This window comes from Podarcis filfolensis, assembly GCF_964270895.1.
Source record: "Podarcis filfolensis genome assembly, chromosome: 13".
In the NCBI taxonomy this organism is placed as follows: Eukaryota; Metazoa; Chordata; class Lepidosauria; order Squamata; family Lacertidae; genus Podarcis; species Podarcis filfolensis.
The window spans coordinates 40,430,229-40,458,114 of NC_139615.1; the positions used below are offsets into that span (position 1 = coordinate 40,430,229).

At 46.5% G+C, this 27,886-nt stretch overlaps 2 protein-coding genes and 1 long non-coding RNA gene across 7 annotated transcripts in view; all 3 read right to left on the reverse strand.

Annotated features, from left to right (window-relative positions):
* Positions 1-4,756: 4,756 nt before the first annotated feature.
* On the reverse strand, positions 4,757-6,564 carry LOC310748171. The gene is made up of 3 exons (XR_014541156.1): positions 6,333-6,564; positions 5,711-6,081; positions 4,757-4,840 (listed from the first exon to the last, which is right to left on the reverse strand). It is a non-coding gene; the product is annotated as an uncharacterized lncRNA (long non-coding RNA).
* A 94-nt stretch (positions 6,565-6,658) lies between these two features.
* On the reverse strand, positions 6,659-19,238 carry LOC310748085 (B-cell antigen receptor complex-associated protein beta chain-like). Its single transcript, XM_083583632.1, has 5 exons — positions 19,066-19,238; positions 15,363-15,647; positions 12,306-12,424; positions 8,928-8,969; positions 6,659-7,976 (listed from the first exon to the last, which is right to left on the reverse strand). Exons 1-5 carry the CDS (start codon positions 19,133-19,135, stop codon positions 7,875-7,877), a joined length of 618 nt encoding a protein of 205 aa, XP_083439758.1. The 5' UTR covers positions 19,136-19,238; the 3' UTR covers positions 6,659-7,874.
* A 2,276-nt stretch (positions 19,239-21,514) lies between these two features.
* SCN4A (sodium voltage-gated channel alpha subunit 4) overlaps positions 21,515-27,886 on the reverse strand; it is a 105,933-nt gene continuing 99,561 nt past the window's right edge. For all 5 annotated transcript variants that reach the window (XM_083582328.1, XM_083582330.1, XM_083582331.1 and 2 more), the window contains exon 26: positions 21,515-27,826. In XM_083582328.1, the coding sequence (XP_083438454.1) occupies positions 26,457-27,826 (1,370 nt within the window). In that variant the 3' untranslated portion in view covers positions 21,515-26,456. The remainder of the gene's footprint in view (positions 27,827-27,886) is intronic.

Here is a 27,886-nt window from a genome sequence, read left to right on the forward strand (position 1 = left end):
GAAACACCATTGCTTTTGGAAACAAAACAAACAATTCCCATCCCTGCTCAACCCCCTAGAACATTCAGAACACTGAAATTCCAGGGATTCTGCATTTTGAACCAATGTTTTACTCTCTGTGTCGTGATGGTGACAATGTTCAGCCCAGGCGTGTGGTCTGCAATCTCATCCGTTGCTGACATCTTAGTAGCACACCCACGGGGGCTTATGCAATCCTGGGCAGGGATCTTCCAGTTCATGACATTTCGAGGAAAGTCACCCCCGTTAATAAACATGGATTTTGCAAGGTGAGTTGTGGGCCTTTTCTCAGAAGCCCCTCTGAGCTTTGCCTCGTTTGAGCATCATGCAAAGGTCATCTCCTAGGAAAGCCATTGGGGAGGGGGCGGGAGAGAAAATCACCCCCCTGCCAAGGACAGGTGTCCAGTAACCGCAGAGGCAGCAACATCTGGGTGTGTTTTTCTCCACTTTCGATGCTGGGTTGCTTTCAGGTTCATCCGTGTTTGCTGGGTAACGCCCACGTTCAGCCTACCTTGTGAAATTCTGATCACTTACACCTCAAGAAGGCGCATCAGAGCTGGAGGGAAGCACCACACGAGGAAGTCAAAGCAGCCGGTGATGTGTGTCAGAGCACATTTCCTCCCAAGAAGTTGGGTGTGCGTGCTATAAATAGGTTTGTAAAATTATTGGTGGTCTGAAGAGAGTAAGCACAGAAATATGAGCTTCTCAAAATACTAGGAAACAGTTGTTGTAAACCGCTGGGATATATTTTTAATGATACAGTGGTATGTAAGTATTCTTATAAATAAAATCTGACCATTGGTCACGTTGACTGGGGCTGATAGAAGCTGGAGTCCAGCAAGCCACAGGTTTGCCATCGCTCTGGTACAAAAGACAACGAAACAGCAACAACAGCCAAACACACCAGTATCAAAATCTGGACAGTCATCTGATAATATATTTCCTCAAAGGGCAGCCAGCTCTGGAGCCTGCAAAGGAATTAGGAATTTCCTTCTTTCTGTCTTGTTTTTGTTTTGTTTTTGTCGTACCCAAGTATTTATTTTGTAAAATGAAAGATGCTGGGCTTGGAACAGGGTCCTCAAAGCCGCCACTTTTATTGTGGAAACATCGCTCTGCAATCACAGGAGTGTGAGGTATGTTGGGTGGGGTGACTTAAGCACTGAGGGAAAGATGCTGAGCTCACATCCAAAGATGGTCTTTCCTTTTTATGCCAAGTACCGTATTTTTCGCTCTATAAGACACACTTTCCCCCTCCTAAAAAGTAAGGGGAAATGTCTGTGCGTCTTATGGAGCAAATGCAGGCTGCGCAGCTATCCCAGAAGCCAGAAGAGCAAGAGGGATCAGTGCGCAGTGATCCCTCTTACTCTTCTGGCTTCGCCACACAAAGACTCTGGAGCGCAGTGGGAGTGCTCCTCCCTTTTCGCTCAAGAGGCTTTGCGTTACTTTCTTGTTTCTTGTTTCCCTCCTCTAAAAACTAGGTGCGTCTTATGGTTGGGTGCGTCTTATAGAGTGAAAATACGGTACCTGACAAAGACCTCCAACATGCACATGCTCAGAGAAATGCAGTTGTTTTTGTATAGACTTTTACATGCTGCCCTGATCCTTTTCACGGAAGGGCTGGGTATAAATCTGTAAATAAAATAACTGAGCCCAGAGACTGAAAACTGGTTCGCTAGAGCTTGATTCTGATGGTGAGCCCTGCCTCCAGTTTCAGCTCTCCGTCTCTTGCTGGAGAGTCCCCCGTTAGCAGATATAACCCCACAATCCTTAGCTGACCCCTTGACCACTGTGTGTTGTGTTGGGGGGGGAGCTCTGATATTTGCCGCCCTCATCGCCTTGCAGGGGACATCCATCTGTTTATCGAAACACGGCACTTGCCTTTGTATCTTATTACATGCAAGAGTGGGAGGAGAGGGTGGGTGGGATTTAATTTCCAGGGAGCATGTAATGACCGGGCACATAAATATTAAGAAAACAGTTACGTTGGCTGGAATTAAAATGCAAACGTGCGGAATTTTCCCTCCCTCCCTAGAACCAACAAACCACACCGTGTGGAGGAGGGAAATGGATGGAAGTCATGACAAGGGCTGAAACAGGAGAAGTTCTGGGTCTGTTTTTCTGACAGTGTTTCTGCTTCTTTGATGTTTTCCATTTTGAATTGATACACTTTTTCACTGAAGGGCTAAGAAATCACCGCCCATTGAAAGTGTAATAGGAATTTTATGGTCTTAAATATATGGTAATGTTCATAAGTGTACCAACCAAGCACGTACATAGATCAGCACAGGAAGACCAACCTGGAACCATTTTGATTCCTAAACTGACCAAATCTTTTCTCTGCAAGGTCAAAATGGAAAAGCCTCCCCATTGTCTTTTCCTTCACAAATCCTGTCTTAAGGGTATGTCTGTGTTTGAATAGGGTGTGAGCCTGTGACATGGCCCAGGAACTAAGTATTTATCACTACAAAAGAATGGCCAGGCTCCCCAGGCAATCCAATCATGTAACCTGCCAGACAGGAGATAAACAACAGGAGAAAAACAATATTAAAATTTCTGTTTTAGACCGCCTTTTCTGTGATGTACGGGTGATGTATCTGAGGGGTGGTCTTAGGTTACACCCCTTCTGTGATGTATGTATGATGTTTCTGGGGGTGGTCTTGATCTACAGGGTGGCAATTTCAAAAGTCTTTATAAGGCCTTGCACACCATTTTTCTGGGTCCCTCCTCTCTCCTGCAGGTGAGGGGAGCACCCTGTTGCAACAGATCAATAAAGGCCAAGCCTACAGGCTGCTGTTTTGCTCCAAGTAATCCTGGTTGGTGTCTTTGTTTTTTGTCCAAGGGAGCCCTCGGATTTTTCCGTTAACAAAAAGAACATGCAGTCAAGGTCCTTGGAGTCAGTACAACCTCAGAGACCAACGAGGGTCTCAAAGCTAAGATGGCGATGGAGGGGTGAGGCATGGCAGACAGAACTGAAACTTGGTTGTGTAAAGTCCCCTTTCCATTGCCTTGCCTGAACAAACATGTGACATTTCTGCCTCCCACCCCCGCCTCAGATACCCATTTCGGCACTGCACATGGGGGAGTTATTTAGTCATGCAAAAGGACAGGAAAGAAAGAGATCCGCTTCGGTGAACCACGCGAAAACAAGAGGAAACACTGCGAAGCACCGCCAGCTCCTAGCAAAAGATCATCAGGGGCCAACGCTTTGGTACCGTTCAAGTGTGTTCTCTCCAGGGTGTTGTGTAATTATAAATTGCCACTGTTTCCTTCTGGCTTGGGCCTCCTCTGCTTTGAACATCAGCATGTGTACCCTTCGACATCCCACTGGTCAAAATTGCGATGCTCTTTTTTGTTTTGGTCCTGAGCCCTTTTTTGGAGCCAGCTGATCCGTGCGAGAGTGCAAGACCGAAAAAAACAATGTCTTTTGGTCCGGCGCTCTGGCGTGAGCCAGTTGATTTGAGCGAGACCAAAAAATGAGGTGTCTTTCAGTCTGATGGTCTAGCGTGAGTTGGCTGTCTCATGCCAGAGCTCTGGACCAAAAAAGGGACCGAAAAACAGGACATTCTAGGATCTAGTCACAAGCTGTTGATGCAGCCTAATAAAAAATAAAGATATATTTTTTAATTTATACCTCGTCCTCCCCGGCCAGAGCCAGGCTCAGGGTGGCTAACACCAATAAAATTACAGTAAAAACACAATATGCAAAAAACAACAACCCCAATTTAAAATATAGGTTAAAATGCAGTTTAAAATGCAGCCTCATTTTAAAAGTAGCCCATAGATCAAAACCATAAGGGGATGGAAACATAAGGGTCAGACTGAGTCCAAACCAAAGGCCAGGTAGAACAGCTCTGTCTTGCAGGCCCTGCAGAAAGATGTCAAGTCCTGCAGGGCCCTAGTCTCTTGAGACAGAGCATTCCACCAAGTCGGGGCCAGTACTGAAAAGGCCCTGGCCCTCGTTGAGACCAATCTAACCACCTTGCGACTTGGGACCTCCAAAATGTTGTCATTTGTGGACCTTAAGGTCCTCCGCGGGGCATACCAGAAGAACAGCATTAGCTTCTTTCGCTGCTACATCACACTGTTGACTCATGTTAAGCTTGTGGTCCAGGCAGGCTGCAACTATTCTCTCCAGTGAATCCACTCAGAAGCAAGTATCCCACACTTGCAAGTCATCAGAGTGTGTGCTAGGATCTTTATCCACAGCAACACTTCTGCTGCTCTTTGGGGCTCTGGCCATAAGCTCTCAAAGAGACATTCCAGGTGGCCAAACAAGATTCCATCTAACAAGCTAGCAATATGTCCCAGACTCCATGTGTTCCTCTCTCCACTGCTATACTTCTCTCATGTGAGCCTCAAGACACAGTTTCCGACAATGGTGACAGCTTCCACACAGTTTTCTCATGCCCCCCCCCCCCCGCTTTTCTGAAAGAAAGCTGAAAGAAACACAATCTCCTCCATTTCTGGCTTTCAGGCCGTGAGTGGTTATTGCAGAGCCAAAATGGTACCAGCTGTGCACAATGGGGTATAAAAACTTTCAGAAAGAATCCTAAGGTTGGGAACTCAAAAAGAACCCAGCGTGGACTGAGCATGCTCAGTGGGTGTGGAATGCATGGCAAGTCTGGGCGGAGGGAGAACTGGAAAATCAGCAAAACTCTACATGGAAACTTTTGGTTACAGGTCCCACCAGCACACACATTCAAAAATTAAAAAATAGAATAAATCAGCTTTAGAACTCTTTTTAATTTTGAAAAGCTTAAAGATCACTTTTGAAAAATTTATTGGAGAGCAACTTTTGAGAAATAAAGGCACAAGGGAGGTTCTCTTGTGTGGCGATCACACAGGACCCCCAGACGTTTGACGGTCTATTGACCCTGTGCCACCACTGTGATTGCTTTCTTTGCTGCCACCAACCCATTTCTCCTCACGGGTACACACGGAGTCCAGACAGTTGTTAACATTAACAAATAATCAAGTTTATTGTATAGGCATGAACAAGCTTATGGTTTCAGTTAATTTTTCTTGGCAGTTTCTTAATCTTAGTTCCTTAACTGTCCTATTCATTCCTAACAACTTCAAACTGATGATTCCAGCTATCTATCTGACTCCACCTAACAATTCCTCTCACTCTTTCACCACACAACTCGACTGTTATGTACTGAGTTGAATTGGATCCAAACTGCAGCAGTCTGATTGGTCCTAGAACAATAGGATCCAAAAGGCAGCAGTCTGATTGGTCCTAGAACAATAGGATTCAGAATGCAGCAGTCTGATTGGTCCTAGAACAATGCAGCAGTATGATTGGTTGGCAGGAACCACCCAATCATGCTCCAGATAGAAGTGAATCCACAACCTGATTGGCTTACAGTAGAATTCCGGAATTAGCCAATCATGTGCAGCCCATTGTGTAAATAATGTATATAAAGCAGATACTTTGAGGGGACATTCATTCATTCCTCCTCACCACTATGAGCTGAATAAAGAGCATGAAATCACTTTGCGACTCTGAGTATATTTCATCGACCAACCCACAGACTGATATCCTCCCTCTTCCTTCTTCAACTCCCAACTCTCAACTGACTTCCACAGAGCTCCACTCTCACTCTAACTCCTCCTATCAGTTTGTCTCTGGCCAATCACATCACACTCATTTAACCCTTTCCTTATGACCCATCTAGGAGGCAAACACCACATCTTGCACAAGCATCGTTGAGATTAGGCTGAGCTGTGAAACTGAAGCTTTGGTGACAGGATTCTTCAATTGAATTGAATTCAGTCTCCTTTATTGGCATAGAAAGAGGGCGTCGTATACATGGATCAAAACACAACACTGGCAGCGAGTCGTAATAGGAGATACTTTAGGATAAAGCTGTCCAGACATCGTGAGGTACAATGGTGGCTCTTGGGACCTAGGGTGATGTAGTTTCATGGCGTCACGCAAAAATCTTGCCACATTCTCCACAACGCCTTTCCTACAGTTATTCAGCAGAAAGGACACCCTGGAAGAGTCGGTGAAATAGATCCCCTCCACACACACACACACACACACACACAGTGGTACCTCTAGATGCAAATGGGATCCGTTTGGAGCCCCGTTCGCATCTAGAAGCAAACATAACCAGCGACGGCAGGTCTGTGCATGCGCGCGTTGCTTTTTGCCACTTCTGCGCATGACGTCTTTTTGAGCATCTGCGCATGCGCAAGCGGTGAAACCCGGAAGTAACACACTCCGTTACTTCCGGGTTGCCACGGAGCACAACTCGAACGCGCTCATCCCGAAGTACATTCAACCCGAGGTATAACTGTACATGTACACACACACACACACACACACACACACGGCAATAAAATAAAACATGTGTGATAGATTCGACCTGTTTTGTGCCACAAAGGCAGTACCTTTCAGAATACGGGATTTTCGAAAATCTACCTTGCAGAACTGCAAACGGCAATACATTAAATATTACGAGGGGGTCATAAAGGTGATGTAAATTTGGAGTGTCCTGGCCAAATGACAGAACATTTCAATAGACTGTGTGCTATACCATAGTGAACCTATCAATTTCAGCTTCTAATTTTTCCAAACTTATATTTGGGACTCCACATTTTCACACGTCAGCAATTCATGAAAATTCATTCGCATTTTAGATTTGATTTAATATTCATTATTTCTATTCCGCTTTTCCATTATTCCATTATTAAATTAGGAGAATTGCTCCCAATATACATGTTTATTTGCAATTTAGTCTATGATGCACATTTTGACAAAGCAGTTCCCCTTAATACAATGCATTGTGGTATATCATTTTCACCAATATGTGCATTTTTTCTGCACACTATGCTTTAGCATATGCATCTTTCTGCATATCACCTGGCTGAAGAACTGCACTGCAAAATTCAGAGCGGCCTGCCTTTCGAGGGATGGCTGTTTTCCGGTCAGCATATTGTTTCAAAACATGCAGATTACATTAAAAAGGTAAAGGGACCCTGACCATTAGGTCCAGTCGTGGCCGACTCTGGGGTTGCGGTGCTCATCTCGCTTTATTGGCCGAGGGAGCCGGCGTACAGCTTCCAGGTCATGTGGCCAGCATGACTAAGCCGCTTCTGGCGAACCAGAGCAGCGCACGGAAACGTCGTTTACCTTCCCGCTGGAGTGGTACCTATTTATCTACTTGCACTTTGATGTGCTTTTGAACTGTTAGGTTGGCAGGAGCAGGGACCGAGCAATGGGAGCTCACCCCGTCGCGGGGATTCGAACTGCCGACCTTCTGATCGGCAAGTCCTAGGCTCTGTGGTTTAACCCGCAGCGCCACCCGTGTCCCTTGCAGATTACATTGGTTCATCTTTAAAGGAGAACTGAACTGAATGGCTCCCCCATCCCTATGTTTGGCATTGGCTTACCGAATTTGACACTTCTAATATCCGGCTTTCCTTTAAAAACCACCCTAAATCTAGCAGCTTCAAGAATCGAGGATGTGTGCATGTGTGGGAGGAAACCCATTCAAATTAGAATGCACATTTATGGCAAGCAAATTGATGTTAGGAAAAAATATATGTGAGAATCAAACCCATGCTCAGATTTTATTATTTACAATTTTATGTTTTCCTCTTATATGGGGAGGGTAGGAGGGGAGCTTCCCTAAATAGGGTCTGCCACTACGCCCGCTTTGGGTGCTTCTTAACAAGAAACCCAATGCCCAAGGAATCAGAAGCGAAGGAGTATCACATTTGATCTAGCAGTTCGGCTGATGATAGCTAAGCAAGCAAGCGAGAGCTGCATCGAGAGCACTGTAGCCAAGCAAAACTTGTTCCCAAGTCAGGTGTGGCACACCTTGCCAAAGATGCTGCAAAAGGTTTCACTCCTCGCCTGGACTCTCCCCCAGATTCCACTTGTCTGTTACTCTGTCCTGGTAAGTACAAATGTCTTCATATGTATCAGCTAGTTCAACCGCCAACCCCTGTGAAGAAGCAAAAGGGAAAAGGAAAAAAGTTTGCATACAAAGTAAGGGATCCACTCTTAACCCCAAATACATATTCATCATTCAATGTCTTTTAAATCACCAGCAATAGCTTGCACATCTGAAAACAGTTCAGCTTGGCCAAAATGCACCCAAGTGGCAACATAGCTGTCAACTTTTCCCTTTTCTTGCGAGGAATCTTATTCGGAATATGGGAATTTCCCTTAAAAAAAGGGAAACGTTGACAGCTATGGGTGGCAACCATCAACGGGCAGCAGCAGGTAGAAGGGGTGAAAACCAGGGTTCGATCTTCCCACCCCACAATCACAGAAATGTACGATTCATAATAATTATGAACCAAACATGATTTTCATATTTGTGACAATATTTTTGTGTTGGTTTGCTGTAATTGCTTTGGTTTGGGTCACCCCCCCCACCCCCACCCCAATTCCTCAAACGTACCAATGAAATGGCTGGATCCGAATGACATTACAGAACCACACAAATTTACAGGGGCTGGCTTTGGATCGCAGTATCTTTCCCTATGTCCATTCTCCGTGAACTCTTTCTCTCTCTCACCGGACAACAGGCACACAATTGTTTTAAAGCACTCAGCAGTCACCTGAACACAGATCATGCCATATACAAACACCATTGTCTTCCTCTATTCACTTAGGCCTCCTCCTTTTTCTCTTTCACTTGTGTGAAGATGCTGACACACGTATACTGTCTGTCCCACACACCCCAAGCACCAGTAAGTGATCACTTCTGCAACATAAACACTTTTCCGAACCCAGTGCTCCACTAACAGCTTCTAGCCAGGCTCTGTTTGGTCCTACCTTGGCTGATGTCTGAATGAATTCCTGTACTTTCTCTTCTCTCTCCTGCCCAAGATGGACTACCCCACTTTCCAGCTTTACCATTTTGAAAATACCTCACTCTGTTGCTCACCTCATAAGTGTGGTCCTCAGCCGATGCATCCTTGCCATCAGCCTGAAGGAGAAATAGCGTCACATTATTCCAAGCTGTCTAGTCTCTGTTTGAAAAGGAATTGCTAGTGAAGCGTCCCTCACCAATTGTTGGGTGGGAATCAGCAGAATAACTGAGCAGGATTGTCTCAAACAAGGGCTTTGGAAAAATTGCCAGAGGTGATGCTGAAGGGGTGGTGCCAGGGCTGGCGGGCAGCAAGATGGTGTTGCCCAAAGGCCTACAAAAACTTGGAGCCAGACTTGCACCTGTTCAGCTAAAGATGATCTAAAAAATACCTATGCACACTACCAAGCAACACAGTTTCATGGGACTTCATGGGTGATTCAGATTAATCCGTATATCTTGAGAAGGCCCTAAACCCATTGAGAAGGGGTCCTTGGTGGGCACAATCAGACTCCAAGAGGCACCATAAGTCAGTGGCAACTAAAAACGATCTAAACTCTATGTACACATCTACATGCGCCCTATTATATTTTAAACTTAGAGAGGCCTATGAACATACATCTTATTTTAATGAATTGACTTTTGTGCAGCTTCGGAAAGCTTTTACAGTGGTACCTCGGGTTAAGTACTTAATTCGTTCCAGAGGTCCGTTCTTAACCTGAAACTGTTCTTAATCTGAAGCACCACTTTAGCTACTGGGGCCTCCTGCTGCTGCTGTGCCACTGGAGCACGATTTCTGTTCTCTTCCTGAAGCAAAGTTCTTAACCTGAAGCACTATTTCTGGATTAGCGGAATCTGTAACTTGAAGCATCTGTAACCTGAAGCTTATGTAACCTGAGGTACCACTGTACAGAGTTACGATTAAATACAATAAACTCTGCTTATAGAGATGGGAGACACAGAGGCATATCAACAAATGAACGTGTTTGCATTAGGGGATGTCCTGAAGTAGAGGACCTTATGCATTATATCTTGCACTGCCCCTTATATAATGAAGCAAGAGAAAGATTTTTAGCACCTATAATGACAAGGTCCCCTGGCCAGAACCCCTCTGACATGATTTTATATCTCCTCGCAGACACAGATAAGTATGTGACCTGGCGTGTAGCACTCTTTGCAATTGCTGCTAGGAAAATTAGAGCAAATTATATAGCCAAGGTAGCCACTAACTGTAAAGGAGATGAATTTATTTGACCCTATCTACATCAAGCTATATTCTATGTTTATCACCAAACTCCGAATATAATTGCACCTTGTATTAATTAACTATTTTTTAATATATTAGTGGTCATGTGATAATTTTAGCTTATAAATTTTATTGTTTAATGTCTTAACTTGTATATTAAGGTACTTTTATAGCTCTGTTTAGAGTAGGTAATGTCCTGATAATATAAATGTTTTAAGTTTTTTGTATCAATCCAGCATATTTGCTTTTAATTGTTGAATGATTCTGTGTACATTGCGGCAGCCTTTGGCTATGTGCAATAAAACTGACTGACTCACTCACTCACTCACTCCAAGAGGCTCCTTGGCTGGTCCAGCAAAACCTGGAGGCATCAGGACCAGAAGAAGAAGAAGAAGAAGAAGAAGAAGAAGAAGAAGAAGAAGAAGAAGAAGAAGAAGAAGAAGAGGAGGAGGAGGAGTTTGGATTTGATATCCCGCTTTATCACTACCCGAAGGAGTCTCAAAGCGGGTAACATTCTCCTTTCCCTTCCTCCCCACAACCAACACTCTGTGAGGTGAGTGGGGCTGAGAGACTTCAGAGAAGTGTGACTGGCCCAAGGTCACCCAGCAGCTGCATGTGGAGGAGTGGGGAAGCGAACCCAGGTCACCAGATTACGAGTCTATCGCTCTTAACCACTACACCACACTGGCTCTCAAGAGAAGTGGAGCTGTGCCGAGATGGATGCAGAGAGCAGCTCTTTAAAAGTTGGTGTGTTGCTGAGTGCCTGGTGTCAGTCCTAACATGGAGGAGGACAAGAATGATAGAGGAGAAGCACAGAGGAAGCCAGGAGGGCGAGGACAGAAACACAAAGGGAGAAGACAGAGGAAATGTAGGGGGAAAGGGATGAACGACAGAGGAAAATGGCATGGCCCCAGCGAGGACAAAGTGTAGGGTAAAGGAAAGGGGAATAGGAAAAATGGGGCTGGGGCTTTTAAGCTGACATGGAGAGCTACTAAGGGGATAAGAAGGAGAGGAAAGATTGACAGAAGAAAGGACTGTGTACGTAACAGAATACAGTGGTACCTCGGGTTAAGTACTTAATTCATTCCGGAGGTCTGTACTTGACTTGAAACTGTTCTTAACCTGAAGCACCACTTTAGCTAATGGGGTCTCCTGCTGCTGCCGCGCCACTGGAACACGATTTCTGTTCTCATCCTGAAGCAAAGTTCTTAACCTGAGGTACTATTTCTGGGTTAGCAGAGTCTGTAACCTGAAGCAGTGGCGTAGCGTGGGGGATGCAGGGGGGGCCGGCCGCACCGGGCGCAACATCTGGGGTTAGGGCAAATCCATGGGTTAGGGGGCGCAAATCCACGGGTTAGGGGGCGCAAATTACTTGCCTTGCCCCGGGTGCTGACAACCCACGCTACGCCACTGACCTGAAGCGTATGTAACCTGAAGCGTATGTAACCCGAGGTACCACTGTAGACCGGGTTCCTATGATGAGACTGAGCAACTAAATTCTTTGAATAAGGAACCCACCAGAGGGGTCACTGTGGGTGAGAGATCCCCTGGGGTTTTGAGAACTCCTGGAACCTGACACCCATTAAAGCTCTCTCTTAAATATCTGTCCCAGCATCTGATCTCTTGTCTATTACACTTCTGCAATGCTATGCTAGAAACAAGAAGTGGCTACCCAGTAGGGTCAGTCATGGAGGTTCTGTGCAAAGCCCAGTCTCTCTGCATGGGAGGTGAAACTTGGGAAAGTACAGAACAGGTCCTCTTTCACAGTAGCTCTGATTTTGTGGAACCAGCTCCCCAGTGGCTGTCGTCTGTTGGCTCTGCTTTGCATGCAGTCAGGAAACAGCACTATAATATAATAATAATTTATTATTTATACCCCACCCATCTGGCTGGGTTTCCCCAGCCACTCTGGGCTGCTTCCCACCGAATATTAAAAACACAATACGCTACGACTTCCCAGTTTGATTGAGCTGGTGCTACTTGCAGGCTGAACCTTAAAAGACTTGCCACATGTCAGTTTTTATGGCCTTGTTGCAAATGGGTTGTTTGTATTTACTGTTGTATACGCACAATGTCTCAAAAAGACACACAAAAAACCAGGCTATTAAAAGGAATGAGATAATGTTAGGACTACATCATTGCGCTGTAGCAGCGCTTGAGCACCAGCGATGTCAGAATTTGGCATTCCACAGAAGGCCCAATTCACTTACCTTCCCCATAGTTAGAAACACAGGGACACTCACAAACAGGACAATAAGAAGGGTCTGGATCACGATGATGGCATCTTTCAGGGTGTTTCGATTCTGCACTTGCTGAAATGTGCTGATACCTTAGAACGAAGACAAGATAAGCTCATTACTTAGCTCAGCCTATGGTCTGTCATCTTTGGCTGCAATGTGACTATGGTTTCCTTTCCGTCTTTGAATGGGAACAGCTCCCTGCTATAATATACAACAGACTGCAAAGCCCACAATGCAGTGCGACTGTGGGCATGGTTTGCATTTGCATAAGCATCCAGGGCTCTGGTGGAATCCAGTGTTGTGCTACGGTGATGGTTCTGTCAGTGTAAACATTGTGGCTCGCTGGATGGAACTGTTAGAATTCCTGCTCCATGATTGCAGTCATGGGATTTTTGTCTATCACATGACGGTGTATGTTTTGACTCCACGGAGTGGGAAGTGACGGAGACAGGATGTTTGTGTTACTGTGTTCCTTGAAGTAGGACTATTGTCCTTTGTTCTTTTTCTCTTTGCTGTCTGATGCTAGAGAGAGAGGGAGCCATGTTGCAGTGCTCTGTGTGTGTTTAGATGTAAATAAAGTAGATTAGCCAAAATGCTGAGTTGCTGAGGTCTGTTACGCAAGCTGTGAAGACTCTGCAGATCTCTAAGTGTGCCGGCGTCTGTTGGCATAGGTTGCTGTGATGTTCAGGCAGAAGAAAGCTTTTGAAGCTCCTGAACGATCGACCAGGAGGGAGGGAACATGCCAATCGGGCATGTGTCTCTGCCAGGGTCCTACTCGAGAGTAGGATGAGCTCCTGACAGGAACAACCCCACCCATCTCCTCCATGGGGGCGGGGAGTGTCTCACCCAGAGCCAATTTCTCTCCCAGAGCCACCCCCACAGCTGTCAACTTTTTCCTTTTTTTAAGGGAAATTCCCTTATTCCGAATAGGATGGGATGAATAGGCTGATACCTTAGAACGAAGACAAGATAAGCTCATTACTTAGCTCAGCCTATGGTCTGTCATCTTTCGCTGCAATGTGACTATGGTTTCCTTTCCATCTTTGAACAAGAACAGCTCCCTGTTATAATATACAACAGACTGCAAAGCCCACAATGCAGTGCGACTGTGGGCATGGTTTGCATTTGCATAAGCTGTGACATTAACATATGAGAGTGCTGGAGGTGAAATAGTTAAACAGGTTACCCAATCAGAACCCAGGGGGTGGAGTCAGAGGGACTATAAAACCAGCTCTGGGAGGGGTGAAGGGGGAATTCGTTGGGAGTTGGGTGGTTGGTTGGAGTGGGAGTGAATTGGGATAGAGTCTGTGGGTAGGTTGAGTTAGTGTAGCGAAATAAGCTGAGTCCGGAACAGTTAGGGGCTGGGAAGACAAGTAAATATCTGAGAGGTGGTTTAGTGAGTGAGAGCAGGTAGCGGAAGTTATAGGTCTGGATAGGCACCCCATGAATGTAATTGACCAATACCGTCTATGAAACCACACTCTTGTTAAACTGCAATAAATAAACAGAAGTTTATGTTCCAATTTAACCCTGACTGGACTCAGTATTGTACCAGGTAGGGCCTGGGTGGTGGCAACGAGAAATAAAGTGGTGGAACAGGGATCAATAGACGGTGAAACGTCTGGGGACCCTGTGTGATCGCCACAGAAGCATCCAGGGTTCTGGTGGAATCCAGTGTTGTGCTACGGTGATGGTTCTTGCTGGACGGAACAACCCCACCCATCTCCTCCGCTGGTGTGTGTGTGTGTGTGTGTCTCACCCAGAGCCAATTTCTCTCCCAGAGCCACCCCTCCACCTCCCCAGAGCCAATTTTGGAGGGCGAAGCAACAGGAGGGAAGAAAGCTCCATCGCACAAATGGACATCCTTGTTCTGGGCTTCCACTAACAAGACTCATTAACTGAATCCTGCCCTTTGATTGAACAGAGCAAGCATGGGCCTCTAAATGGGGTCAGAAACAATCCAAGAGGCCAGGAAATACCTTTTCCCTGTGAATATGTGGCTGCTCCCTACACGTGCCCGATGAAAAGAGGGACACCCCGTTCCATAATGATAATTTTACTATTTATTTCACTGGGTTGCCCCAGCCACTCCGGGCAGCTTCCAACATATAAAATAATAATAATAATAAAACATTAAACATTTTTTTAAAAAAACTTCCCTATACAGAACTGCCTTCAGATGGCTCAGGGGTTAGATAACTCCATACCCTCAAACATTTCTCCAAGGAAAATAGGAGCGTCCTAAGGAAAAGTGGGACATTCCGGGATCAAATCAGAAACCGGGACGGCTTCTGCAGTGGCGTAGCGTGGGGGGTGCAGGGGGGGCCGGCCGCACCGGGCGCAACATCTGGGGGGGGGCGCTCGCCGCCTCCAGAGTCGCCGAAGAGCCTCAGGCGCAGGCTGTAGCAGAGCCCCATGTCTCGCGGAACCGACAAGCTGTGCGCGCGTCCGGGCTGAAGGCGTCCGGCAGGCAGTGGCTCTCAGCGCTTGCCGCGGTCCCCGCGCATCAGGGCCACGGAGGGCACGCCAGGCAGCCCCTCCTCACAGCGCCGCCGCCGCTGCTGCTGCTGCAGCTGCTGGGCCATGTTGCATTTTCCTCGCCTCTCTGCCCTCCTCCTCCTCCGGGCAAGCGGCGTCGTTTGGGCAACAGCGCCAGCAGCAACTCGCCTCAGATCACCTGACACGGACCCGCCGCCGCCGCCGTGGCTACCTTACTGTAAATACCCCAGCCCAGGCAGCAGCAAGAAGAAGCTGGCAGCGGCGGCAGGTTAGGGGTTAGGGGGCGCAAATTACTTGCCTTGCCCCGGGTTAGGGGGCGCAAATTACTTGCCTTGCCCCGGGTGCTGACAACCCACGCTACGCCACTGGGCTTCTGTAAATCAGGGGTGTCCCTGGAAAATAGATACACTTGCAGGGTCTGTGCCCAGACTTTAAGGCAGAGCCCTGCTTCATGGTTACTCACAGCCACAGATTACAGGACCTTGGAAGCAGGAAAAAGGAATATTGAAGCAAATTAAAGCTATTTACCCATGACTCGCAGTTCAGTGCCGCAGCACTGCTGCCGACTAATCCGTGTCTTGTTGTTCTCACAGAAGTAGATGCCGTTGTCGGTGTGCTGGATTTTGCTGATGTGCATCAGGACCAGCGATTCGTTCCTCAACACCTGGACTCTGGAAGTGTTCGCCATCTCCTGATGCTTGCCCTTCTCCGTCTCTTTGTACCAATTTGCCGGAGAGCTGGAAACGCACCTGAAGGAAACTTGGCTGCCCCACCGGGCAGCGATGAAGCGTATCCGCGTCGCCTTCTCAGAAACTACAGCATATGCAGAAAAGGTGAAAAACCACAAAATGGCAGCGAAAGGGAGGGCGGAGGTGAAGAGATCTCTCTCTTTCGAACAAAACAAGACAAAGCAAAGCTCTCCAGTGATTTAACTTCTAACTGGAACCACATTTTACATGGGTTTCAAATGTGAGCACAACTTTGAAATTTGAGTTCTGAATTAAACCTCGCTCCACCATCCAGCCCTAGGAGGAAGACTATGATTATCACTTTGAGACAAGCAAAAGCAGTTGGGAGGAGAGGAGAGTTCAGGGATATTTATAAAAAATCAGTTTTGTAAGTTGTGTGCCCTTGTTTCTCAATTTGATCCTTGTTTTGCATGTTTTGTGGTACAGTGGTACCTCGGGTTAAGTACTTAATTCATTCCGGAGGTCCGTTCTTAACCAGAAACTGTTCTTAACCTGAGGTACCACTTTAGCTAATGGGGCTTCCCGCTGCCGCCACCATGGGATTTCTGTTCTCATCCTGAAGCAAAGTTCTTAACCCGAGGTACAATCTCTGGGTTAGCGGAGTCTGTAACCTGAAGCTTATGTAACCCGAGGTACCACTGTATTTTATGCATTGTGACTTGCCATTATTTGATTGATTATAGTTAAGTAATTCTTTATTTTAACTGATAAAAGTTACTGGATTTCAGCAGGAACTTATGGGGCGTGCCCTGATTGTAAACAAAGCAGTACAGTTTTGGAAGCGTAAATTCCAGGAGAAGGTGTGTCTGGGCAATTTATTTATCTTCTTGGTAACTTGGTAATAATCATATCATGTACAGTGGTACCTCAGGTTATATATGCTTCAGGTTACATACGCTTCAGACTCCGCTAACCCAGAAATAGTGCTTCAGGTTAAGAACTTTGCTTCAGGATGAGAACAGAAATCGTGCTCTGGCGGCGTGGCAGCAGCAGGAGGCCCCATTAGCTAAAGTGGTGCTTCAGGTTAAGAACAGTTTCAGGTTAAGTACAGACCTCCGGAACGAATTAAGTACTTAACCTGAGGTACCACTGTATTTATGAGTTGTTTAAAATTAAATGAATTAATTCATGTATCTATCTATATCTATCTATCATCTATATATCTATCATCTATCTATCTATCTGTCTGTCTTTCTATTTATCTAACCAGGCACTCGTTTATTTTAGGTTTGTCCGCAAATTCAAAACAGGTGGGCAGGAAGTACTGCACTCTTTGTTGACAGAGCTCACTGCACACACGGCCACTCTTCCGGTTCTTGCTTCTGTGAAAGTCTATCCCCAGTTAGCACAACTGTGTCAGGTGATAGGAGGCTGAGGGGGCGTTTTGGGAGCCCCACCCAGAAGCAAAATGCAGAAGGTCCCATCTTGGTCCCAGACCTGTCTGGTCCAAACAGGTGCAGACTGGGGAGGTGAAGGAACCACCCAGGACCCCAAAGAGCCTCCCCACCAGCTGAAGGAGCCAACAGTGCATCCGATGACAGCTTCATAAACTTGGTCCCAGTTTTCTAGGGCTAAATCTCCAAACTGAAAAGTGCCCAGAGGGCTCAAAACAACTGGAAGAGTTCACCACTCTCTAGCTCAGCATCTCTCCCCTTTCAGTTTCTACACTCAACTCTTCTCCTGCACACATCCTGTAACCTGGTTGGCTTTCCTTGCTTTTTTCCTCCATTTACAGTGTGAGGCTTCCTATGTGGACAGACCTTGGCTGGATCTAGACCATGGGTCGGCAACCTAAGGCCCGGGGGCCAGATCCGGCCCAATCGCCTTCTAAATCTGGCCCACGGTCCGGGAATCAGCGTGTTTTAACATGAGTAGAATGTGTGCTTTTATTTAAAATGCATCTCTGGGTTATTTGTGGGGCATAGGAATACATTCATTATTTTTTTCAAAATATAGCCCAGCCCCCCACAAGGTCTGAGGGACAGTGGACCGGCCCCCTTCTGAAAAAGTTTGCTGACTCCTGATCTAGACACATCAAAGCAGCGTTTCAGTTAAATGCACTGTAAATTTAAACAGGGAAAACAGGTACAGAAAAATGGGACCCCACAGTGCCATCTGGTGGCACGATCTTATATCGCATATGTGTAAAAGGTAAAGGTAAAGGACCCCTGGACGGTTAAGGCGACTATGGGGTTGTGGCACTCATCTCGCTTTCAGGCCGAGGGAGCCGGCATTTGTCCACAGACAGCTTTCCAGGTCATGTGGCCAGCATGACTAAACCGCTTCTGGTGCAATGGGACACCGTGACAGAAGCCAGAGCGCACGGAAATGGCGTTTACCTTCCCGCCACAGCGGTACCTATTTATCTACTTGCACTAGCGTGCTTTCGAACTGCTAGGTTCGCAGGAGCAGGGACAGAGCAATGGGAGCTCACTCCATCACGGGGATACGAACTGCCAACCTTCTGATCAGGAAGCCCAAGAGGCTCAGCATGTAGAACGCATCTAAACTGCTTTTTCTTTACCAGTCTAGCTGAGTCCCCTGTCCACAGCAGTCTTTCCAAACCCAGAACCTCCAAATGTGGTGAGGGATGATAGCAGTTGTAGTCCAATTTACTGCAGGGGGCGGGAACCATCCAGTACCCCAAAGGGCCTCCCCACCAGCCGATTTACAGTGAGAGAACTTGAGTTTTTAGGCAGGTCTGAGCCCAGTATCTCTCTTTTTAGAAATTACCCAGGGAGGGGAAACCTGTAATCCTCCAGATGTTGCTAGGCTGGAACTCTGCTTTTTCCAGAGGTGCCAGCTTCTCCAGACGTTAGAGGGGTCTTGATGCGGTGTCCTGACATTGGGCATGGGGCTCTCTGAATATTGAGGGGGCCCATGGACTATGCAGAATTAGATAAACTAACAGGAAGGATTCGAAACCGGTGGGACCAGAAATTCATGGGAGACTGGAGTAAATTTACGGACTATTTGAAAAGTATTTGTGAAGAACAGATGACGTTTGTAGGGTTGCAATAAGTTTTGTGAGGAGTATTATTGGAAGTATCGCAAAACTGGAGAAGGGGAAGGATGATTTGTTAAGAGATGTAAAGGCAATATAAAGTTAAGAAATGCATAGGAAGTGGTTAAAACGGTGGATCATCAGAGGTGCTGATGGAAGTCTAAAAAGATTGTATAAGTGATAAGTTTTGTGGTACATTTTATAATTTATATGTTAAAATCAATAAAAATTTAAATAAAAAAAGAATATTGAGGGGGCCCAGCACCCTAAAAAAGATAGGGCCCCCCAAAGTGTCTCACCCCAAGGAGTCAATGCCCTTGCCTTCATCCCTGACCATTGGCTATGTTGACTGGGCGCTGGAGTCCAGCAACATCTGGCTTGAGACAGGCCCATTCTCCCCTCAACTTGCCATCCCGCTGTGAATAAACCGACAGGCCCATTTCACTGAAGGGAACAGAAGACGAGAGAGAAGCCATACCTGTGACCACAAAGCAGGTTCCCAGCATCACCCAGAACACTCCGCAGACCCGGAGGAAATAAGGCGGCATTGCCAGTTGAAGATGCCAACTCAAGCCCAGCGAAAACACGACCAGCTCTCAGTTCTGCCTTTGAAAAACTGAAAGTGCCGAGTCCTCTCCCTTGCCGATTTTCTGTTTCCTGCCCATGTAAATGCAGCTGCGATGGAGGCAGACCCTTTGGGCAGGGCGCACTCTGTCATGTGACCAGGGGTTGCCACGGGTGGCCAGTTTGACTGACAGGACTGCCATGGAGTAGCGGCCATTGGTAGGTTAAGCATATAACTGGGACAGAGACGTTTCCCCAGGCTGGCGTGCTACTGCACCTGTGGCAGATGCATTTACACAGAAGTGTAGTGGTATTTGAGAGTGTTAGACAAGGTTGGCAAAACTGACATACAAGCTTCGGGACAAGGAAAACTGTGACTTTATGAATGGGAACCCTTTACAAAGTATTTGAAGATGCAACAAAACGAACTGGACTCCTTGGCTGGCTTTGAATAAACATTCACAAACTTTTTATTGATAGGTAAAGGGGCCCCTGACCATTAGGTCCGGTCATGACCGACTCGGGGGTTGCGGTGCTCATCTCGCTTCCTGCAGCCAATCAGAAGCCGCGGAAGCTACGCTGGATGTTCAGCTTCCGAAAAGCGTTCAAAAACCAGAACACTCACTTCCGGGTTTTGATCGTTCGGGAGCCGATTTGTTCAGGAGCCAAGGTGTTTGAGATCCAAAGTACTCCATTGGCATTAAGCATTTATAGGGGCCATGGGGATGGTGATACGAATGTAGAATACAATGTCCCTATTTTCACCGGAGGAATGTTGGAGGGTCTGGGTAGTCTTCCTCTGAGCATGTAGGCTCCCTTTAGCTGTTATGGCTTCTGACCACCGACAGATCCAATCTCCATGAACTTGTCTAATCCTGATCTAAAGCCCTTTATCTTCTCTGTGGCCATCGTGACCTCCCATGGCAGCACGTTCCAAAACATGGAAAGGTTCTGGTTTTTCTCTTTTCATTGTCTGCTCATCAGTTGCTCATCTTCCTCACCAGGTCTTTCAATAATAATAATAATAATAATAATAATAATAATAATAATAATCCATTATTTATACCCTGCCCATCTGACTGGGCTTCCCCAGCCACTCTGGGTGGCTTCCAGCAAAGTATTAAAATACAGTGGTCTGTTATAGCCAAGCTGTGGACCTCTGTCGGTTCTGGAAGCCTGCAGAGGCTCATCTTCGCAGCTTGTTCGTGAGGTCGGTTCGGCAGAAGCAATTTTGTCCTCGTGAGGCAGCTCCTTCCTAACAAAGTGCTAATATGGACACACAGAGAGGAACGGGCGACAATGTGACCCCTTTCCCCTCTGTACGCCATTTCGCCACTCATTCCTATTCAACAGAGAGTCGAGTTTCACACTGCCATCTTGGGGGCAGCAAGCGTTGCATCCGATCAAATATGGATCTCTCCCCTCCGTCGTTTCATTGCCTGGAACTGATGTCCTACTGGGACAAGCCCCGTGCCTTTGGAATTAATGTTCTACAAGGACATGCTGTTCCCACAAGTGGGGAAAACAGATAATCATGGATGAATTTGCAAACAAGGCCTTTCAGGAAGACCATAAGGACACAGTTGTGTATACATTTGAAGTGACCTCACATTACTTGTTTAAAAAGTATTGTAGCACACAAAGCTGGCGCCCAGAAGGGGACAGAGCTGGACCAGGGGTCAGAAACCTTAGGCCCAAGCGAGGGCCATTAAGAAACAATTTAAGGCCACGGAGAGCCTAACTGGCAATGCCAGAGAACTCCTTCTCCCTTGCCCTGAGATGTGAACAGAAACTGGGGGTTTGAAAGGTGATCAGGGTAACTGGATGTGAGGTGACAGGAAAAGAGAGTTTTTAGCAGGCTGTTCTGGGAAGGAGGAGGAGGAAGAAAGACTAGGATCCATCTTGGGCAGGCTGGCTGAAGGTCGGTTGGAAGAGGTCCCTTGGACTCCAAGGCTGTACAAGCCCCTCTGGAAATGACCATGCTGTAAGATCTGGACTCCCTCCATGCATGCTGAAATTTAGGTTTATAGGTGAATAAACCATATTTCTTAAACCTACGACAGTCTCTGATGTGTCTCGATTTTCCAAAGGAACACAGAACCTGGGTGAATGCCTGGAACCCCCTTGGGATTCTTGCAGTGTGGGTTGTCACACCCAGCTTTTCTAACAGTATGAACAGATATTCCCTTTCTCAAATCTAAATAATGGCAAGCGGTTCTTCGCCTACTGAGAAGGAAAGGACTTGGACGACATGTTTTGCAGGTAGGCTTAAGCCACATCAACTCTCTCTTTCTCTTTTTAAACACCACGTAAGGCAGGCAGGTGCGGGTGGTAGCGTTCGTAAGAAAACCAGCATATAGTTCTGAATGTAACAATAGCTCATTTACAGTTTATTTTAAGAAATGTACAAAGAAAACATTGCACAATGTTATGGAGTTAAAGCTTTTTCTTTATCACAGAGTGTCACATAATGTACAAGCAACAGAGTCTATCTGAAATGGAGCAGAGTCCTCTTTTCCACAGCTGTTCACATGTAAACACAGTTGAAAATTCTCGTCTCAGGTAACACAATTCCTGGACGGCCCCCTGCTCCGCGGAGTAGCTGAAAAAATTAGATTTTCCAGTAGGCAATTGGGAAACTCCAGTTTTGCCACTTGGAAGGGGAAACATCCCCAACAAGACTCCACTGACTAAAACGCAGGCATCCAATCCTGAAAGAACTGTAGTCTCTGCTTGGCGAAGGGGAAGGGACAGGAAGATTACCTTTAATTGGGAGAAAAATTCACCTTGCTCAAGCAATAATCCAGGTACCCATTAGCAACATTTTTCTCTCATTCTCCAAAAGGCATGTACAAAACCGAACCAGTGATTTTGGGCATCAGATTAGACGCTGCTGAAACAGATGCGGAGTTAATTTGGGGTGCAAAAAATAGACTCCAAAGTGCATTTTCCTACCTGAAATTGGCTAGGCTTCTAATCTAAATTTTAAAAACACATTCCAGATATTACCGGATTTGATGGATTACTATGTTTTATATATGCTGTAAGACGGCCAGAGTTGGCTGGGGAAACCCAGCCAGACGGGCGATGTATAAATAATAAAGTTATTATTATTATCATTATTAAGACTTGAGGTGCAGTTCATCAGAGCTTAAACCCAGAACCTAGTGGCAGTTCCAGTTTTCAGTCCAGGGATGTGTCGAGTAAGAATATCGAGGAATGGCATCCTGATAAAGCGAAAGCCTTCTGTGTGCAAAACTTTTTCTGAAGGGAGACCTACACTCGATGCACACAAACCAGCTGTGTGGGATGGAAGCAGGAAGGCCACGGCACATGCATTAAAGGGACAATAAACGCATGGAGGACGGCTGACCCTATTAGAGTGCCATGTATGGTCTTAGTTTGTGCACTAGACCTGTGGTGTGTACATAAAGGTAAAGGTAAAGGGACCCCTGACCATTAGGTCCAGTTGTGGCCGACTCTGGGGTTGCGGCGCTCATCTCGCTCTATAGGCCGAGGGAGCTGGCGTACAGCTTCCAGGTCATGTGGCCAGCATGACTAAGGCGCTTCTGGCGAACCAGAGCAGCGCACAGAAACGCCGTTTACCTTCCCGCCGGAGCAGTACCTATTTATCTACTTGCACTTTGACGTGCTTTTGAACTGCTAGGTTGGCAGAAGCAGGGACTGAGCAACGGGAGCTCACCCCGTCACGGGGATTCGAACTGTCGACCTTCTGATCGGCAAGTCCTAGGCTCTGTGGTTTAACCCACAGCGCCACCCATGTCCCCGTGGTGTGTACATACGCACATACAAACTGCAGTTGGTGCTTTTGGGCTCTGCTGTTGGTGGGTGGGTGGGTGCTTGGATTCCCTTCTGCTCCGCTCCTCGGAAGACATATGAAATTGCCTCCAAATCCAGCGTCGATTCCCCTTCCTTCTTACCACCACTCCTAAAAATCACAGAATCATGGAGGGAAGCTCAGCTAAAGCAGGCAGAGGGCCTTCTCGGTAGTGGCACCCGCCCTGTGGAACGCCCTCCCACCAGATGTCAAAGAGAACAACAACTACCAGACTTTTAGAAGACATCTGAAGGCAGCCCTGTTTAGGGAAGCTTTTAATGTTTGATGCATTGCTGTATTTCAATATTTTGTTGGAAGCCACCCAGAGTGGCTGGGGAAGCCCAGCCAGATGGGTGGGGTATAAATAATAAATTATTATTATTTTTATCCGAGACAGACAGCCATTCAACCTCTGCTTAAAAACCTCCAAGGAAGGAGACTTACATATTTCAGGCCCTATGCAAGCTGATCCAATTAAACAATTCCTTGGCGCCAGCTATACTTTAAGACCAAAGTATGATTTAAAAAAAAAAATCTGTTATTTTAAAAACTGCTCTGGGGAAAGGTGAGGCGGTGGTTTTGTGATGCTGTGCAGAGTTGCCATCTGGTGGAAGGAAGCAGAACTGGTTTCTCCTGGACTCTACTCTGCAGAGAAGGTTGTACTGTACGTGTGGACCAAAACAGACTGCTCTAGTAATGCATGTCTATACATACTATCTAGCGAATTGTTTGAAGACCACAGGATGATACCCACCTACCCACTCACTCCTCATGGGTCAAGGGATGGTGGCTAATTTACTATTAACCTCAATGTTTCCACTGTCAGAACATCCTGCCATTTGCTAGTTCTGTTTGAAATTGCTCAGTGAGCCTTCTCTGGGAGATAAATTATTTGCACACTTTTTTTAGTGGTTAGGAAATTGTACAGATTCTCTATCTAAAAAAAAAAAAAAAAAAAGGGTAAAGGACCCCTGAGCAGTTAAGTCCAGTCAAAGACGACTATGGGGTTGTGGTGCTCATCTCGCTTTCAGGCCGAGGGAGCCAGCGTTTGTCCACAGACAGCTTTCTGGGTCATGTGGCCAGCAGGACTAAACCACTTCTGGCACAACAAAACACTGTGATGGAAACCAGAGCGCACAGAAACGCTGTTAACCTCCCACTGCAGCGATACCTATTTATCTACTTGCACGGACGTGCTTTTGAACTGCTAGGTTGACAGAAGCTGGGACAGAGCAACGGGAGCTCACCCCATCGCGGGGATTTGAACTGCTGACCTTCTGATCGGCAAGCCCAAGAGGCTCAGTGGTTTATACCACAGCACCACCCATGTCCTTCCTGTCTGTCTGTCATCTATCTCTGCAAGTGGAAAAAATAAAACAAAAGCTTTATAACCTGACTGGATTCTTACATCAACAGAACTACAGAAAAGGTGGCAGCCTTTTCAAAGTTCAGTCAACTGCCACAGGAGGTCAATGATCCACACTGCCCAATATACTGTTTCTAACAGATGGCAATAATGGTTGCCTCGGAGGTAGTGTGCAGCAGACAGAACAAATAAACCAATTTCTTATTGTCAGATTCAGTGGGGTGATGCAGGGCTGAGAGAGGGTAGTGAATACCAGTACTGTTTCAGTTCTTAAATATTCATGTGTCTCCCATTATTTAAACTGCTTGGGGTGGGGGCACAAGCCACTGGGAACATCTTCTTGCATGGGTGCAGTTGCTGTAAACGGATGTTTACCAGGAATATATTGCCTTTGTATTTCTGGGGGGTTGGTTCAGGAAACTATTGGGTTATCTAGATAGCAGGTCCCTGCAGTTCAGTCTCTGAGATTCCCTTCCCTCAGCCCTGTGCATGGGAACAAGCCACACAGACTCCAAGCTTCTAGGCCATACCCTGCCTGCTGTGTGGACTGGGGTGGGGGGCAATGTGGGGAAGGGGAGCTGTCAGGACAGGACTTTGGGGCAGAAGTCCAGGACTCCATGCAGAAGAATGAATCTAAAATTACTCAAATGCACCACTGATGGAGTGGAGGGAGGGGCGAAGCAAAACGGCCTACATTTCTGGACAGAATATATAGGTACTATGTAAAAGCGCAGCACATCTTCCTAGGTGATTGGTAGAGAATGAGAACAATTTTAAAGCTGACATTAAACCCTGAGAACAGATCAGCACATTACTTCTGCTATTTATTTATTTTTACTTTTAAAAAATAAACGATATAGAGAGTTCAAATGGTTAAGACTCTTAATTGCACTTTAAACCATTTCTAACACAAAAAAATATCTTGTGAGTCCTTCCAAATACTTGAAAGGAAAAAGCTGAAGCAAGTTTTTTTTAAGACATTGTGGATTTTTGTTCACCAAACTGTCCCCTCATTTCAATTATTATTCAGCTCCATTCACCTCACCTTTGCATGCTGGAAACACTCCTAAGCCAATTGCCTATCAGTCTGTTACCAGGAGATAACATTAAGAAATACTTCCTTTTTTTCATAAGAAGTCAGCCACACAGCCCTATCCAGATGTTAATATCTGAGAACCAGTACAGACGGCAGTTCTTCACTGCTTTTGGAAAAGCAGCCAAAAATGGCTGAAGACAGAAGTTTTCACAAAGTTTGTCCAGCAGATAGCAGTTGTTAAATCCAGGGCTCTGTGCATTCTGCTTTCTGTGATTGCATGCGCACAGAATTTGACACTGGGCACTGAATTCGGCATCTTTAAAACCTCTGCAGTCATTGAAAAAGCAAGCAGGTATCTAGGCCTTGAGGCTGCAAACATAAACCTTGAAAGTTTTTTGTGTGTGCATGTCTGTTGCATGCCAGTGATACAGAGGCAAGGCTTTTGTTCACCCCTGACAAGCAGAATAAATTATGCAGAATATGCAGCCACAGGAAAATCTGCGTAACTGATTCAGGCCACAAAACCCAGTTTTTCATACATTTTTCTTTTTAAGTGAAGCACATACACAACTCTGGTTGAGTTCCGTAAAACTGGTCTTCTGGTTCCATGCCTAAGCTTGAACATGGCAGGACTGAAATTATGAAGACTTGCGTCTTTGGCCATTTCCTTCTCTTCTGGCTCTTCTTCCAAGACTTCTGAAAAACGCTAGTAATGAAGTACTGAAAGCAGAACTGGCCCTGGAACACGTGACATCGGACGTCGCCTACCATTAAACTAAAACACCTGTTCTTTCCACCTGCAATAGAGATCGTTCACATTAACCTCATAAGGAAAAAATAAGGTATCTTCGCTCATTGTGGCGAAGCTGGACAACAACAACAACAAAACCCCAACTTGAAACCAGGAGAGGCTCTGTTTCTGAAGTTACGATGTTGAGCTGAGTACAAGGAACCTGGTAAGAGAAGGTGGTTAGCTCACTACAGCACATGATTTTGGAAGGGCCCTTGTGAGAGAAGTCTTTTGGATCTGGGTGCCAATTGACAGTTGGCCAAAAGTGCTTTGCATTATACAAACGACTCTTTCACACCACGTTTGGTGCCCGCCTTCTCTTTACTTTTGCTGGGGTCGTCTTCCTTTGTTCCGCCGGAATCCTCCTTCTTCTCTTTCGTTTTCCTGGGGTCGTCTTCCTCCTTTTTGCCAGGATCCTCCTCTTCCTTCGTTTTGCCGGGATCGCCTTCCTCTTTCCCCCCACGATCCGCCTCTCTCTTGGTTTTGCTAGGATCATCCGTAGTCTCTGCGCTGGCGACTGGTTTAAGTTCAATAGGTGGGGATGTTTCTGGAGACACTTGGATGTCTACCTCTGAGCCCGAAGACCCATATATTTCATTCATTTTCTTCGCAATCAATCCTTCTTTCTCGGGGGCTCCTTCCAGCAGGGTCTCCTCATCCTGGCTGTGCCTGTACATGTAAGAGGCCTGTTTCATCGATCGCCTTAATAAATACCTCCGAAACGCCCGTTGGATTTTGGTGGCACACACCTCCTCCTGCTTCCTTTTCAGTGTAGTGGTGATGGGTTCGTAGGAGACCTTTGAGGGGTTGGCAGCCATAAACTTCTCCTCCATGGACTCCTTTAGGGCATCCATTTCCCCCGAGTCTCCCAGCACTTCTTTGGTGAGTGCAAAGAGGATGTCCAAGCAATGTATCTTATCCCCAGGAACCATGGGCAAGTCCAAAGTGATCAGCTTGATCTTGTTGGGCTTAGCGATCCGCAGCGGAGGTTGCAAGGTGTCCGCAAAGTCCGAGAGTATGGCGTAATCAATGAACTGTGTGGCGTCGGGGTCAAACTTCTCCCAAGTCTCATAGAACATCTCAAAGTCGTCTTCACACAGAGGTTCACTGCTCTCCTCCGTGGCAACGTTGAAGTTCTCCAGGATGATGGCGATGTACATGTTGACCACTATCAAGAAGGAGATGATGATGTAGCTGCAGAAGAAGAAGATGCCAATGGCAGGGTTGCCGCAATCGCCCTTCACGTGGCTGCCAGGGTTCTGCAGTTCGGGGTCACAGTCCGGGGGACCGCTGTTCAAGATGGGGTTCAGCAAGCCGTCCCAACCGGCCGACGTGGTGATCTGGAAAAGGCAGATGATGCTGTTGCCAAAAGTCTCGAAGTTGAAGATGTCGTCCACGCCAGATTCCTTCTTCACGTAAGCGAAGTTGGACATCCCAAAAATGGAATAGATAAACATGACCAGGAAGAGGAGGAGGCCAATGTTGAAGAGAGCAGGCAGCGACATCATCAAAGCAAAGAGGAGCGTCCGGATGCCTTTGGCTCCCCGAATCAGCCGCAGGACACGCCCAATTCTGGCCAGGCGGATGACCCTGAAGAGGGTGGGCGATACGAAGTATTTCTCAATGATATCCGAGAGGACAAGTCCTGAAAGACAGTTAGGAAGACGTCATTTTTTTCAGAACCTCTTGTCCATCATCAAAGAGA